The following is a 17,285-nucleotide window of genomic DNA, read 5'->3' as shown; positions in this document are numbered from 1 at the left end:
GACTCCAGCAGGAGAAACAACAGCTTAGGCTGCTTGAACATGACTTGATATAATGAGTCTACCACAGGTGTAACAATAACCTCATTCATAGTCACCCTTACATAGTTTAAATTCTTCCTTGTGACAAGCATGCATTACTTCTTGAACCAAGTGCCATCAAGAAAAGAAAAAAAAAAAAGAACCTGTTCTGATACTCTAAAAAGGATGAATGGTTCTAAATTACTCAGATCACCTTAAAAAGACTGACAGAGAAAGGTCATTTACGTTACCTTTGCTCCACAATCTGCTCCTTTCTGAATGCAGAATCCAATGAAGCGTGGGTCTGCCACTTTTACCAATATGTTGTCCACACAATAGACATGAATACTCCAGATGCCTCTTTGCTCCATGTCTTCCACAATATTTTGGGCTGCAAGAGCCCGGTAAAGACCACCATTCCCATCTGAAAAATAAAACAATCCACTAGGAGCATACCATGACCCAATGTGAAGGGAACCAGATGGCATTCATAACAAAGTAGAAAAAAAAAAAAAAAGCTGAATAAGCACTGAGTTCAGGTATCAAAAGTTACAGTACAAAACTATTTTGAAGGGTCTTTGGCATAATTAAGCACAGATATATCTTTAATATAAATGCAAGAAACCTCAAAACAATAATTTAGCATATAATATATAGTATAACACTTACCAAGCAATGATTATTTCAGACCATTTTAAGTTTTATTAATATTTATGATTCAAATCAGTCCTGTATTTATATCCCAAGCCAACTTAACTATCTCAAAATAAAAATATTTAAGCATTTTATACTAACTCACTGTTAAGGAGCTGGGAACTCAGTTCAGTATGTAGAATACATGCCTAGCATGCATGACACTCTGGGTTTGATCTCCAGAACTTTCTAAACAGTGTGGTGGCACAAACCTCTAATTCCAGCACTTAAGAAGTGGGAACAGGAGGATCAGGAGTTTAAGGTCCCGTCAGCTACATAATGAGTTGCAGACCAGCCTGGGCTACATGAAACCTTGCCTCAAAGCAAACAAACGAGCAAACAATAATATTCTTTTGCAAATAGGAATCCAGATAAAACACAGGCCCACACATGGCGAAGGTCACTGGTTTACTGTCTATTCATTTCAACCTTTCCTTCAAGTACAGACTCACACAGATGTAGGTCTCATGGTTGAGCTCCCACTCCAGGTCACTGTGTGTGGCTATATAAGCAGGACACTGTCCAGTTCCAATAAATGCCATTAACAAACTGCAGTGTGCATATACTAACTTCACATATACAACCCAGCACTGTACACCTAATGTATCAAGATTTTTCTTTGCTGTGTCTCTAAGCAATTATCTCTGCACAATTTAAGAACCAAGGCCATTTGTATACTATCATTCAGCCTCTTCCTACCATTTTTCAGTGTTGACATGTGAACCCAGAACCTTGTGCACATCAGGGAAGCAATCTCACACTAACTTACATCATCAGCCAAGCCTCCTACTTACTAAATAGTGATGCTTTCAAGTTTTTCACTACAGTAAACAGTGTGCTGAGGACACTGTTCTGTCTGTATGTGTATATGTATATGTATATGTATATGTATATGTATATGTATATGTATATGTATATGTATATGTATATATAAGGGAATATACATACATATATATATGAAGACAATGAATGTCCAGAAAGCTACTCAGGGGCAGACAGTCACAAGAAATGTAAAAACAGACCCATCTATTTCACCAATGGACATTTTCAACTTTTTAAATCACTATCTATTTGAAGGGGGAGGGCCTGATATTTTTAACATCCAAATCACATTCAAAAGAAAACCAAAGTTAATGATTTATTCAATTGCTATCAAATAAGTCACCATTAAATAATTACAAACCTGGAGCCATAGAGACTTTGTTTTTCTCTTCCAAGATAATTTTCCCATCAAAACTCATAGCTGGCAGCATTCCCTGCTGAAAAAAGACCACATTCTCCTTTTGTAAGCCAAAGTACTTGTGCTTCATAAAGAACTCCTTCGTGGATTCCATTGTTCTACCGCTGGTCATTATATACCTAACAAAAGAAAAGCCAATTTTCTAAGCAATGATATTATATGACTTAGGGCAAAAGAAAGTGGAATCTACTTCCTAAGCCACACAGAATCTGTGAGAGCGCTTGCTCTTTTCTTAATGACTGACTTCATCTTTTTCTGGCTTAGACAAACTAATTATTATATTTCTTGCAGCAGCTTTATCAATCCTTATGCATAACATCAGCCTGTTCCAGAAGCAGAGAACCTATACCTAGCAATATAAGTAAGCATTTAGAACTCTGTGAAAGTGTATGCTAAAATTAAGTTTTATTCTAAATAGAGGGAAAAAAGATAACAGCAATTCTACAGGATAATGTTCTCTTATAGTTCTTTTTGTTGTTGTATTGTTTTGTTTTGTTTTTTCGAGACAGGATTTATCTGTGGCTTTGGAGGCTGTCCTGGCACTAGCTCTTGTAGACCAGAACTCACAGAGATCCAACTGCCTCTGCCTCCCAGTGCTGGGATTAAAGGCATGTGCCACCACCACCCGGCTCTCTTGTAGTTCTTATTAAAATCTGGAATAGACCCCAGACTCTGATCACCATCCAGTTATAATCACAGAAGTAAAATACATTTTATTGCCCCAAGACTTTAATTCAGGTCTTGAGAGACGGCTCAACAGTTAAGACCACTGTCTGCTCTTCCAGAGGCCATTGTTCCATTCTCAGCACCCACAGTGACTCACAACTGTCTCAAATTCCAGTTCTAGGACTCCAGTGCCTCTTCCTGTCCCATGGGCAATGGGCACACATACAGTGCTCAGACATATATGCAGGCAAAACACTTATACATATTAAAAAGTCAAAACAAATCTTTTTTTAAACTGAATTCATGATAGAATGGCAAAGGAGAAAAAAAAAAACTAACTAAAAGCGGGGCATTGGTGGCGCATGCCTTTAATCCCAGCACTTGGGAGGCAGAGGCAGTCGGATTTCTGTGAGTTCGAGGCCAGCCTGGTCTCCAGAGCAAGTGCCAGGATAGGTTCCAAAGCTACACAGAGGAAACCCTGTCTCGAAAAACTATATATATATATATATATATATATTATATATATATATATAAAACTATAATTAGAAACTGTAGTGGCTCAGGGCCTTACTAGAATATGAGCTGCATAAAAGTTGGGATTTTTGTTTCAGTTAGTGATTAGTACTTAGTACTTAGAAACAGTAACTCAATTAATAATCATTGAATAAATAAACTGATAAAGAATAGGGATGGAAAGATGACTCAAAGGTTAAGAGCATTTGCTTCGTAGTTAACCACTGTAACTCCATTTCCAGAGAACCTGAGGCCCTCTTCTGGCCTCTGCAGGTACTGCACACATCTAGAGCACAGACATACAAGAAGGCAAAACACCCACACAAAACAAAACACCCACATAAAACAAAAATATATTTTAAATTAATGAAGAAAATGGCATGATTTCCTACCACAATAAGTAGGTCTGCTAAAAAAAAAATATTTCTGAGCATTTTGATCTTTGTATAAACTAGGCCAGAATTCTTTGTTTTATACAAATATAAAAGGTGAGAAACTGCACTACATAAGAACAGAAAAGGAACACTGTAAAAAGCAGCGGGAAGAGAGAAAGGAAAAATCAATCCAACAGGTAGAAACCAGGGTTGTAAATAGCGTGATGGCTGCATAGAACACAGATGTTCCTCAAAACCCCACAGCAATCAAGATGGAAAAACAAAGTTCACAGCATCCCAGTGCTTGTACTGAGAAGAACTCAAACATCCTGGGAATTATTCCAAAAACCACATCTCATGATGGTACAGGCTAGGGAATCTGCACAAGGACCAGAGGCTGTTGCTGGGAGACAGAAAAACCAGCAGTTTGGTTGGTCACATGGGACTGAAGTCATGAGATAAAGGCCCTGAGGGAAAGCTAGCTGCTTTCCCCTCAAAGCATGCTACCCTCCAAAACTGCTCTGGGAAAGTGATCAGAGAGATGGGAGAGACAGAGACAAGAGACAGAGAGAGGCAGCGCAGAATTGCCTGTCATGGTGCTTAGGAGGCAGTGACAAGACAAAGGCCCTGCATGCAGCATACGATAGAGGCTAAGAAACAAGTGTGACCCACAGCAGAGAAAACACAGTAGCTTTCATCTCTGTGCTGGGCATGGACGAGGTGGGGGAAGGGGTGTAAGAACCAGGTAACCTGTACTTAAGGATCTGATTTGCTAGACTGAAAAAGCCTAATGGGAACCCAGAACAGACCCATACCATCTGATCGTAAAATTCCAGACCCTGTAAAGAAACAGTCCCAAATGCTTGAGAGAGGAAACAGTTAAGAATCAGAATGACAGTGGACACCAGGCAGCAACACCAGAAACAATAAATGAATACCTTCAGATTTCAGGAAACTGGTTTTCAATCAGAAACCTCTTCTAGACCACCTACCTATCAATCAGTAAAACATTTCTGAATTGAGGGCTTACTAGGTACTGAAAGGAATTCCTAAGGTGTTCAGTTAGGGGTGTAAAAGTTAAGAGTATACATTGCCTTGTAAAGCTATTGAGGTCATATAGTAACATATATTACTTTCAACATATACAGAGAATTACACTTCCAAAGAAGACCACTGGTAACAAGAAGCATGTCTCCTTGTCAGTAAGTTTAGATAAGTTTTGCATGTTACAGAACAGATGCTTCAACATGAGACCTGGCTTACCATGGAATGACACACTTGTTGCCATACTGCTTTTCCGCTAACCGCTGTAGCTTCAGAATACGTTCTGCTTGAATCTGAAAAAGTGTCTTGTGGGATGGCAAGCCAACATCATACATGCCCTTGGGATAAGCAACTCCAAGTCTTGTCCCCTGCCCTCCAGCCAGAAGGAGAACTGCTACTTTGTTCCGAGAAATCTGGGAAAGTCCTGAAAAGAAAACACATGTATCACAAAATTTCCATAATCAACATGCAGAATTAAGCTTAGGCCATCCAGCCAAAGACCCAAAAACTAGAGCTGCTTCAGTGAACACATTAAAACACTTTTCTAGGGCTGGAGCACTGGCTCAGCTGTTAAGAGCTATTCCTCTAGAAGATCCTAGTTCTGTTCCCAGGTGGCTCACAACTGCCCTGTAACTCCAACTTCAAGGGGGTCCCAATGCCTCTGGTCCCCCATGGGCACATACAAACAAACACACATACACACACACACACACACACACACACACACACACACACACACACACACACACCAAGCTCTGAGTCCACAATTTTTCTTCAGTAACTACAGTCCAAGGAACAACTCCAGCAACCACCAGGTATTTCATTAATTAAATATTTAAAGCATATTATGTTTCTATAACTTTCACCCTTAAAGTAGCCTTAGCTAGCTGAGATTTGATTTTCTTTCTTGCTTGCCTAAAACCAAGATAATTTCTGTTATTATTTCCATAAAATCTAATTGTACCTTATAAGAAGCCGAAATTAAAAAAAAAAAAAAAAAAAAAAAACTAAATGGAAAGCAGGGCATGGTGGTACATGCCTTTAATCCCAGCACTCAGGAGACAGAGACAGGCAGATTTCTGTGAGTTTGAGGCCAGCCTGGTCTACAGAGAGTTCCCAGACAGCTATGGCTATACAAAGAAATCCTGTCTTGGAAAAAAAAAAACATATTATATATGTACTTATGTATGTATTATATATGTCCTCAGGATTCTTAAAAAGTATGAAAAGTCTGAATAATCACATCACTTTATCCTCTTTTTCATCTCTTCATAATAAGGACCTAACAGTTAGACTTTCTTACAGGAAAGTCTTTTAAAAAAATAAGCAAGAGTGAGACAGTTCCAGGTCTAGAGAACATCTCTCTTTGGAGATCCATGCTCTGTGAGCCCAGCAGGCTCACACGAAACAGGGTTTACAGTGGCCTGTTAAAGGTCAAACACTTCCTGTATAACGTCCTGGTTGGACTAGTTCCTATCCAGTGCTTTAACTTGGACAGGTGCCTAAAACAAGGACGGTCTCACGAGTTCTGAAGCAGAGCACAGGAGAACCTCCATTTCAAGTGTGAGCACTCTGAGACAAGCCAAGAGGCATCTACAGGCGATTCAACTAACGGAAATAAAGGAAAAGTATCCAAGACAGACAGAAATAATACTGAAACACAAGGGGTTTGGCTTGGCTTGGTTTTTTGAGACAAGATCTCACATAGCTCATGGTGGCCTCAAACCCAAAAGCCAAAAATGGACTTAAATTACTGATCCTCCTGCCTCCACATCCACGCATTGGGACTATAGGCATGTACTGCCACACCAACCTTAAGTCTTTACATTTAAATCATGTTATAACTGAAGCTGTTTCCCAAAATGCTAAGCATAAAAAGTAGACTAACAAGGGCATTTCTCTATCTGAACTCATTTTATAAACTAAGACACTACTGTGAATTTCACTAGGCATTAAACAAAAAGACATTGTGATCAGTGTGGGTTGGGGAGATTGTTTGGAGATATATATATATATATTCAAAATCATATATTGAACTATGATGATAAAAATAACATATTGGAGATGTGCCTTAAAATACAGCAAAGAAAAGGGGGAACAAAAGGGAGGAATCAAAACGAAATATTAATTTTTAGTTGAAGTAGCATATGTAGCATTCATTATGTCATATCTGTCTCAAGGTTATGTTCATAATATACTTCAACTATTTCATAGGTCCATATAAAGTTCTGTACAACAATATACTATATATGTATGTAAAAGATATACTATAAAAGTTTACTAGTGGTTATTTTTCTCTGGATTATGGAATGGCAAAATTGGCATTTTTTTTCCTTTGACATTTTTAGTATTTTCTAACTTCTTTAAGGTAAATATGTATTGCTTTTAAAATAAAACAAATCTATTAAAACATTACTAATTTAAGAAAAATTAGGGGATAATGTTATGAGTACATTTCTTCTCCACAAGACAGTAACCTTTCTACCACAGTGTAATATAAAGTGAAGACACACCACCACAGGTCATGGGGATGCAGTCAGGTCCTAACATCCATGCCCAGCACCACTATGATTGCTAGGAAAATGTCTCATGGCAAGAAAAGGGGTAACACTGAACAGTTATTAGTATAACAGTGGGAGATTAACTTGTATTTAATTAAATATGCATTTTTAAATAAGGGATGATATTTTATATTAAGCAATCATAGTTCCCAGTTTATCTTTACTAAAACGACATTCTTCTCAAAGCTTCTAATTGCTTCTCTTTCAAGATCAACAGTTCCCAGTTGTTCTTCTATGTTACACCACGTGTAGCCAGAAAACTTTATAACTCAAATTAAAGTAAGATCTCTCTTCAACAAGGAGATTACATATTAACCTATAAGAGGTAACTTTCTACCCTTGACTTCAAATGTTCATTATCATTTCTTTAACAGACATTTGGAAGCTACTATAAAATACTTTTTCCACCATCATGGAGACATTATGAGATTCTTCACAGCATAGAAAACACAATGCTATAGTCATCCCAATAGCAATCTCCTCCCTCTGATTAGTAACTGCAGAAACTCTCTTTTGCTGTTAATGTGAAAACACACATCAATTTCTGGCTAGTGACAAGGACACAAAGTCAGCTATAAATCTCCACCCTACTGCTAAGCGACAAATAAATACTGCTCCCGGATACTGAGCCAAAAGGAAGTTTGCTTTGCTCCCTCTTGGGCCATACTTGGTCCTAACAAATATGGATTATACTTTAGATGAAAAAACCATAAATGAAATGCTGAAGAAGACTCAAATGAAGGATGGCCTGCTTGTTGCTTACAGCCATTATACGAGATTTCTTAAGTATTAATGCTAAGACTCCACCCTCCTCAAGTGCTAAGGAGAAACGTGGGCAGTTGGGATATGGGAGGGAAGAAGCCCACGTGACTTCTGGCTTGGAGGAGCAGCGTTTTTTTAAACCCAGAAATAGGACGAGGTTAGTGATTCCAAAGTTGGTGTAAGTCCTGGCTTCACCCAAACTCTCCTCTCCCTCCTTAGTGGCCCTGCCCAATTCTCAGGAAGAGGCTAGGTTAGGCATACCTGAGCATTTCGGATCTGAAAGACATCCTTCTCAACAACTGGCCAATCTTTCCCAAGCTGCTCTTTAACCTTTGAATACTTTTGAATAAAGCCTCACAGAGTGATTAAATACACAACGCAGGAGGAGTAGAACTATTATGATCGCTGTGAAAGGTTAGAGACCTGCCTAGTTAGAATCTGCTTCCTCTTCCCTAAATCAAACAGCTCTCTCTGAACTCCGTGGAGCTCTTTGGAGCACAGGTTAAAAGTCCATAAATCTGTCAGCCTAGAGGGAGAGAGAGGTTCAGAACATGCCAATGGTGCCAGTTGCCTTCCTTTTTCAAGGAATCAGAGGTGAGATGTCAAAGTCAAAGACAAAACTAGCCACCTATATAAAACTGTAGCTTTAACATTATTCACGTCTATAAAAGTAAACATGTGGGGCTGGAGAGATGGCTCAGCAGTTAAGAGCACTGACTGCTCGTCCAGAGGACCTGGGTTCAATTCCCAGCAACCACATGGTGGCTCACAACTGTCTATGACTCCAGTTCCAGATGATCCCACCCCCTCACAGTCATACACAGACATACATGAAGGCGGAACACCAATGCATATAAAATAAAAATAAGTAAATTATTTTTAAAAAGTAAACATGTATACAACTAGGTAACACAAGAAAATAAAAATAAATCTGATATAGTTATGGCAATTTCTGATATTTTGATATTTATTTCTATAATGAAGTAAATTGGTCTCATTTGTTCATTTAGTTAAGAAACTGAGGCAGAGAGTTAACAAGAAGTGTAGACAAAAACTGAAAGAATGTGTTGGTCTGTTGTGGAATAGATTGTTTAACTATGATAAAAATGTGTTACATTTGTTTCTGTTGTGGAATAATTGTTTAACTATGTAAAGATGTGCTACTGTTTCACTTTGCCTGCCTAAGGCACCTGATTGGGCTAATAAAAAACTGAATGGCCAATAGCTAAGCAGTGAAGAGATAGGCAAGGCTGGTGGGCAGAGAGAATAAGTAGAAGGAGGAATCTAGGCTCAAGAGAGAAGGAGGGAGAACGATAGGGAGCAGCCAGGGGCCAGCCACTCAGACACGGAGGAAGGAGGAAAGTAGGACATACAGAATGAAAGAAAGGTAAAAAGCCCAAGGCAAAACATAGATGAAAAGAAACAGGTGAATTTAAGTAAAAAAAAAAAAAAAAAAAAAAAAAAAGCTAGCCAGAAACAAGCCTAAACTAAGGCCAAGCATTCATAACTAATAATAATGTCTCTATGTCATAATTTGGGGGCTAGCAGTACAAGAAAACCTGCCACATTGATTTGTCTTCTCTGTCAATCTGACTGATCTAGAATCACCTAGGAGGCTGGTGAGGCACATTTCTAGGTTCATCTGGGAAGGCATTTCCAGAGAATACTAAATAAAGGGGAAGAAGACCCACTGTACATGAGGATGGCACCAGCCTATGGGTGGGGGCCCCAACAGAAAAAAGGGGGAAAGAATGAGCTAGTGAAGCACTGGTTCCTTTTTTCTTTACTTCCAGGTCAGCCATGATGTGAACTGCTCTGCTCCAGCAAGCCTTCCTGATCAGGATTGACACAACTCTCTGAAACTGTGACCCAAAAATACGTATTTCTTCCTTTAAACTGACTTGTCTTGTATTTCATTAGAGCTCTGCAAATGTAACTAACTCATGGGCCTAGGATATAACATTTAGCAAACTTCTTAATACAGAAAAGTAATAGATGACAACAAAGTTTTCAACTCTACTAAAAAACTACAGTTGACACTGGGCGTTGGTGGCACAAGCCTTTAATCACAGCAGTCAGGAGGCTGAGGCAGGCGGATCTCTGTGAGTTCGAGGCCAGCCTGGTCTACAGATCGAGTTCCAGGACAGCCTCCAAAGCCAGAGAAACCCTGTCTTTTTTTTTTTTTTTTTTTAAGACAGGGTTTCTCTGTATTGCTTTGGAGGTTGCCCTGGAACTCACTCTGCAGGCCAGGCTGGCCTCAAACTCACAGACATCCTCCTGCCTCTGCCTCCCGTATGCTGGGATTAAAGGCATGCATCACCAATGCCCGGCTGAAACCCTGTCTTGAAAAACAAAAAACAAAAAACCAAAAACTACAGTTAAGCTATTCTACTGTTCTCAAAAATATAAATTAGTACAAAAAATGATAATAAATGATATGTTTTGAACAAGAAATCTTTGGAAAAATTCAACACAGGATACTGATCAATGTATAAGTGTAAATTTTCCTTCTAAATGATGTCTGACATATATAGACAATCAGGACATGGAATGCTCTTCAAAAGTTTATAACATAATGAAGAAGACAAATACAAATGGCTATTATTAAAGGTGGAATCAAAAGCCAAGCATAAACAACTAACTCCTACTTGGGACAATGAGGAAAGCACTGAAAACAGTAAATATGGTGAATCCTAAAGAATGAGTATAAGAAAGTTAGAGTGATGGCCAGTGGTTTAGAGCATTGACCACTCTTACAGAGGTCCTGAGTTCAATTCCCAACACCTACATAGTATCTCACAACAACCTGTAACTTCAGTCTCAGGGGACCTAATACCCTCTTCTGGCCTCTGAGGGCACTTTACAAAAGTGGTGTACAGGTATACATGAAGGCAAAACACTCATACATATAAAAATAAAAATAAAGGAAAAAATTTTAAAGAAGAATGAGTCTAAGAGTTGAGCCTGTAACTCCAGTAACCCTAGCTACTGAGGCAGAAGAGCTGCAAATTTGAAGCCTTCCTGGCCTTCAAAATGAGCTCAAAACCAACAGGCAATTACTGAGACCTTGTCTAGAGCTGGAGCTCAGTGCAATACTTTCCTAGCATGCAGAAGGCACTGAATTCAAGCTCTAGTACCTCACAAACAAAACAAAGGATGCCAGTCCACAGCAGCAGAACCACTGCCTGCACAACTCCAAGACCTTCAAGGTGACCCACCAGGCAAAGAAAGGCACAGGCCAGACCAAGCTAAAGATAAACATAAACACAGGAGGAAATGCATTACAGAATAGAGGGAAGGCAAATTATGTGCCTCAGCTAAAAATATGTGCAGCAATAAGAATGGGGAGTAATACAGAAATAAACAAAACTGGAAATACAGGCATGAGCCAGTTTTTCAGGGAGGTTCAGATAAAAGCAGCTTAAATTAGAACATGTAACTTGTGCCACAACATTTCAGGGAAAGTAACCTAGCAAAGGTATAGAATGTAAAGACAGCCGGGCGATGGTGGCACACACCTTTAATCCCAGCACTCGGGAGGCAGAGGCAGGCGGATCTCTGTGAGTTCCAGGCCAGCCTGGTCTCCAGAGCGAGTGCCAGGATAGGTTCCAAAGCTACACAGAGAAACCCTGTCTCAAAAAACAAAAAAACAAAAAAAGAATTTAAAGACAAAAAGAGACTGAGGCCACATAAAGACTAGCATGAGAAGAGCTTGAACCAACAATGGAAGACACTGCAGCTACCTTGACAAGGCTGTTTGTCACTTGCTAGTGGGTCACCCGGTTTCTAGAATGATAGGTAAGCAGAGTGTTAGCTACACGCTCCAGCAACTTGAATCATTTCAGCATATATCACAATATGCTGCGTAAGACGTGAGCCCGTGCTCGGTACCTTCATTCTCCCAGGCCTGCAGCTGGTCTTGATCTCTGGTAGCACTGCCCAACACCTCTCGGGGCACAGGCTCCATTCGGGTATCCACCTTTTCTTGGTGAGAGGAATGATCAAATCCTCCAATGGCCTTCTGGAAAAATAAGTTCAACTCTTCAAAGTTCATGGCCTGGAGCTCCATATAAAGTTCTGTCTGTTGGGCTTCTTCCAACTCATTCCAAAACCGCAGCAGGTGCTCTTGCCCAGCTTTGGACAACCTGAGTTTGAGGTCATTAACATTCATAGTGCTCTGGTAGTGAAGCTTCGTAAAAACAGAGCTGTGAACTAAAAAGAAAAAAAGAAATTAACAGGCAGAAGTCCAACTCCAAACTGGAGGGGGGTTTTCCTTACTAAAAAAATCATACACAGCATAATGGTATTTCCGTCAACAAGACCATTTATTTGACAGTGGTCCCATGAGAGTGTATCACCTCATCCTAGGTTATATATGCAGCGATGCCTGCACAGTAATGAAATAGCCTAATGAGACATTTCTCAGAACATAGCCTCATCATTAAGCTATGTATGACAATGATTTTAAGAGCTCAATGTTTAGAAATGAGCTTCTTCTGCCTTTCTGACACTCAGTATCTGTGAAAGCTCACACTTAGATGACAATAATTAGCACTGACCAGCACTATATATGCCAACATTTGACTTACAGATCTCGTCTACCTTTCTACCACTCTCCATCACCACTCTCTCTATTCATAGAGAGGAGACTCTAACACAGACTCAGCAGTGTGGCCAGTGGAGTGGCACATGATCCCAGGCATCTCACTCCACTGTCACTCTTTACATTGTTCTTGCTGCTCTACTCCTCACAACACTAGGCTACCACTTCATATTTCAACTGTGCTCCTTTTGCCTCTAATGATGAAAATAACTACTGTTGTATTCAGAGTACATCAATCTTCAGTAGAATGGGACCACCTATAACCTGTATTTCAACAGCAACTTAAGACAGGAAAACAGTGAGATTGAATGCATTATCTCTACTCACTGAAAACACAGACCCTGGGGCTGGAGAGATGGCTCAGAGGTTAAGATCACCAACTGCTCTTCCAGAGGTCCTGAGTTCAATTCCCAGCAACCACATGGTGGCTCACAACCATCCCTTATGAGATCTGGTGCCCTCTTCTGGTGTGCAGATATACATGGAAGCAGAATGTTGTATACATAATAAATAAATAAAAAAGAAAACACAGACCCTAACTGGAAAGAAAAGTGATGCCCACTTAACAACCAGGAAAGAAGACCTATTAGTCACAAACATGAATATTCTATGATCACAAAGCATAATCTTCAACTGAACAGTGCTAAAAAGGAAGAGAATGAAGAAATATTTAGTCTACCGCACACCTAGTATTATAAATGTAAGATCTGAGATAGACACTGGCTGGAAAAAGTTCACAATCTAGCTGTATCTCCAGGGTCAAACAGACTGCATAGATAAGGGTAAAAAAAAAAAAGGAGATTTTGAAAGCTCTGGGCAATGAGCATGAAGAAAATAGTAAGCAGTCAGAAAGTGAAGGCTTAAGCACAGTGATTAGATAAGGTATAGGGCAGGGCTGCCCCCTGTGAAAACCAGGCAACGGATTGTAGATCAAAGAGTAAGCAATAGAAAGCCAACAGTGGAATGCTACACTGGACACTGTTACCGTGTGCTTTAAAAGATGAGAAAGAGCTGGGCGGTGGTGGCGCACACTTTTGATCCCAGCACTCTGGAGGCAGAAGCAAATGGATATCTGAAAGCTCGACGATAGCCTGGTCTACAGATCAAGTTCCAGGACAGGCTCCAAAGCAATACAGAAAAACCCTGTCTAGAAAAAAAAAAAAAGAAAGAAAGAAAGAAAAAAGATGAGAAAGAGCTGGACAGTGGTGGTGCACACCTTTGATCCCAGCACTTGAGAGGCTGAGACAGGTGGATCTCTGTGAATTCAGGGCCATCCTGGGCTATCCTATTCTACATCCAGGACAGCTGGGACTGCAGGACTGTTACACAGAGAAACCTGTCTTAAAGGAAAGGGAAAAAAAAGGCAGAAAGAAAATAACTATGAACTATGTGTAATAGTACATGTCTAAACATGCCATAATGAAATCCATTATTTTTGTATGCTAACTAAAAAGAAAAAAATTAGAGGAAAACAAGAGTTTAAATCAGACTAGCTGCAGGGGGTAAAATGGAAGGGGAATAATGGAGGCTCACTATAAGAAACAGTTATTGCATTCCAACTGCTTAGATACAGGGCTAAAGGGAAGGAGGAGGTACCAAACAAGCAACCTATTCTCCTGGTTTTTTGTTTGTTTGTTTTTTCGAGACAAGGTTTCTCTGTATTGCTTTGGAGGTTGTCCTGGAACTCGCTCTGTAGACCAGGCTGGCCTCGAACTCACAGAGATCCACCTGCCTCTGCCTCCCGAGTGCTGGGATTAAAGGCATGCGCCACCACCGCCCGGCCTAAGGATGGTGAAAAGTGGCACAGATCACTCAACACTGCATCTGCATCACTGAACTTCCCCATGCCTCTGGTGCATTACCTATAAAATGAGATGACCAACAGTTTCTACCAATGGGGTGGGGGGGGTCTCTCAGTTGGAGGCCAGTCTGGTCTACAAAGTGAGTTCCAGGGCAGCCAAGACTACAGAGAAACCCTGTCTCCAAACAACAGCAACAAAGTATTCCAATTGGTGTCTAAGTTTCAAGGGTCATTATCACTTTTTCTAGGCCTGTAATAAGATAGTTGGTACAGGTATAAAATTCTCAAAGAATATTTTTTAAATAATTAAATAAAAAATAAGACAGTTGAGAGAGGTAGATTTGTATTACTTTCCAAGGAATGTTTCCCAGGGTCTCGTGTTCAGCCCTGAGACTTTCGGAAGCATATTATAGTGGGAAAATGAGCAGGGACCCAGATAATCAAAGTGGTCCTAGTTCTTGGTTGCCTCCTCCAGTTCTCCCCACACCCAACATTTGACCCTGTGCAAATAATTTCACTTCCCAATGTATTTCCTCATAAAGATAAAAAGACAACCCAGCCCCTTTTCATACATCATTAAGGGTCATAATCAAAGAGGACATTGTCTACTAAAAGCACATACAAACATACTATGACAAGTGATAATTAGAGCTGTTCCTTAAAATGTCATTCCAAGCCAGGCCAGCCTTTAGTCCCAGCACTCAGGAGGCAGACGTAGGCTGATCTCGGTGATATCAAGGCCGCCCTGGTCTACAGGGCAAGTTCCAGTACTGTTGTTGAAAACAACAATAACAACAACGTCATTCAATACCCTTCCCCTTTAGGTGCTTGAAAAAAATGTATTTGTACAAATAAAACAACTCATGGTAAACTTTGATATCTGGGCCCAGAACACCAGCAGTCTACAAAGGTTACCAAAACCATATCCACTCGTTCTCATGTTATGTAACACTCATAATATATACAATTCGTGTTTACCTGACATAGCTATAATCATCAGTTCAGTACCATATTTCCTACAAATTCTGTGAAGGAGACTATGTGTGTAAGTAAATGGTATATAGCAACAGAGAAAAGAATTGAAGACATGTATTTTTATACTGACAACAATAAGAACTAAAAATCTGCACTAGAAATTATGAGTAAATTTGGTATATGCCTATAACCCAACACATCTGAATCAATACAAATGACAAACCATTATCAAACATGCCTTTTATTAGAATTTAAATGCCATATTAAAGATGTCCCAGTATTTCCTATTTCCTCCACTTCTTCCCCACCTCTGCTGTTATAGATCCTCAAAAATGCGTAGTAAACTTTTGAAAAAAGGTACCAAGCCAATGGTGGTGGCACATGCCTTTAATCCCAGCACTTGGGAGGCAGAGTCAGGTAGAACTCTGTGAGTTCAAAGCTAGCCTGGTCTACAAGGTGAGTTCCAGGGCAGCTAGAGTTACACAGAGAAACCCTGTCTGGAAACCAAAAAAAAAAAAAAAAGGAAAAAGAAAAATCGGTACAGAGACTGAGTCCTAACCACTAACGAACAGCACTGACTATGAAGTCTTTTTCCCCCAAGCCAAATGAGTCAACTAACAGTGAAATAGACAAATGCCTTCAGTTCCCTGAAAACCCTTGGGTCCAAGCCCAGTGAGTGAACTTCACCTCCAAGTCCCTAAACTCTTGCCTCGCATGAATATTAGCATAATCCCTACCACCCGATTTCAGATTTCATCAGGCCAAACTTTAAAAAATCTGTAAGTGATCTCAGCCCTGCAGGCCCATCCTTCTACCAGGCCAATAGAGGGGAAACCCTGAAATCTGAACGCGCTCCCACTATCACTACCAAGCGAGGCAGGGAAGTGGCAAGCCGGGTCGGGTGCTAGCCACATCCCGCATTGGAATCCCTGTCCTTGTGTGAGCTCTCAATTCTTACTCTGGTGCGTCCAAAACACTCTCTTGCCCCTGACAGTTCCAGCGACCATATTTACTCCCACCGGGGACCCCCAGATACGGCACAACTATTTGTGAGCCCTGGCCTGAGGCAGACCCTCGTGGCTCCTCTTCCTCATCCAGGTGAGGGTCCACTCGCCAGGGCGCTGACAGGCGCCGGGGACTCCATCACCGCCCCAGCCTCCTCTCCCCGGTGCCCCCCAAGTCCCAGCCCCGCGGCGACACAGCCCACGCCCCTCCGGAGCTCCAGGCAGCCGGCACGATGGACGGTGCGGCGACGCGTGGACCGATCGGCGCGCCTAGCTCGGGGGCGCGCGTTGGAGGGGGGCCCCTACCTCCCTCGGCGATCCCGCGGCCCCGCCTGGCTCCGGCTCCTTCGGCTAGACTACTCGCCGGCGTCCCGCGCGCGTCTGGAATATATACAGTCATCCGGGGGGCCGGGGCGGCGGGGCGGGCCGCTAGCTGCAGCGGAGAGGAGCGCGGGCCCCGGTCACCCCGCCCCTCTCGCCCCGGCGAGTGGCTGCGGCCGCTGGGCGGAGCGGAAGCCTGCCGACCGGACACGTCAACCACCTGGAGCCGCCAAAGGGGCGGGCACCTGCGGGGGTGGGCGGAGTCTTACGTCACTCGGGTTTCTGTCCAGTAGGATGGCCCGAGGTCCTGTCAGTCTGCGGCACCGCCCTCTCACGCACTGGCGGGGGCGGGGCCCGCTGCGCGTGTGGCCCTGGAAGAGGGTAAGGCCTGATGGAGGAGGCGCCACCTTGAGGTCAAGCTGCTAGGTGGGGCCTCAGGGTCACCCCTCCCCGGGTGGGTCGTCGCGACCTGTGCCTGAGCGGAGCCGGACGGGGGCACTGTGTCTTCAGGTGATGGATTTCGGAACACCCACGGGTGTGGTTGGGAAAGACCCGCGGGTCTCTAGGTAGAGATCCCTCCGGGGCAGGCCTGTCTCTTAGGTTAGCCTGTTTCATCTCTGATACCTGCCAGCCGGTGCCTCAGGCTTCCTCTGTCAGCTGTCTTCCAGTCTCAAGGTTGAGAAGCCTGCCGGGTTGCCTTTTGCACAGTC

At 41.9% G+C, this 17,285-nt stretch overlaps 1 protein-coding gene across 3 annotated transcripts in view; it reads right to left on the bottom strand.

Moving 5' to 3' along the window:
• Nucleotides 1–16,742, bottom strand: part of Uap1 (UDP-N-acetylglucosamine pyrophosphorylase 1) — a 32,572-nt gene extending 15,830 nt beyond the window's left edge. For all 3 annotated transcript variants that reach the window (XM_027417068.2, XM_027417069.2, XM_027417070.2), the window contains exons 1-5: nt 16,561–16,742; nt 11,763–12,083; nt 4,768–4,972; nt 1,895–2,070; nt 270–442 (exon numbers count right to left, since the gene is read on the bottom strand). In XM_027417068.2, coding sequence (XP_027272869.1) covers nt 270–442; nt 1,895–2,070; nt 4,768–4,972; nt 11,763–12,083; nt 16,561–16,654 — 969 coding nt within the window. In that variant the 5' untranslated portion in view covers nt 16,655–16,742. The remainder of the gene's footprint in view (nt 1–269; nt 443–1,894; nt 2,071–4,767; nt 4,973–11,762; nt 12,084–16,560) is intronic.
• Between the last annotated feature and the right edge of the window lie 543 nt (nt 16,743–17,285).

This window comes from Cricetulus griseus, chromosome 5, assembly GCF_003668045.3.
Source record: "Cricetulus griseus strain 17A/GY chromosome 5, alternate assembly CriGri-PICRH-1.0, whole genome shotgun sequence".
Classification (NCBI taxonomy): Eukaryota; Metazoa; Chordata; class Mammalia; order Rodentia; family Cricetidae; genus Cricetulus; species Cricetulus griseus.
This window is presented reverse-complemented; position numbering and strand designations above follow the sequence as displayed.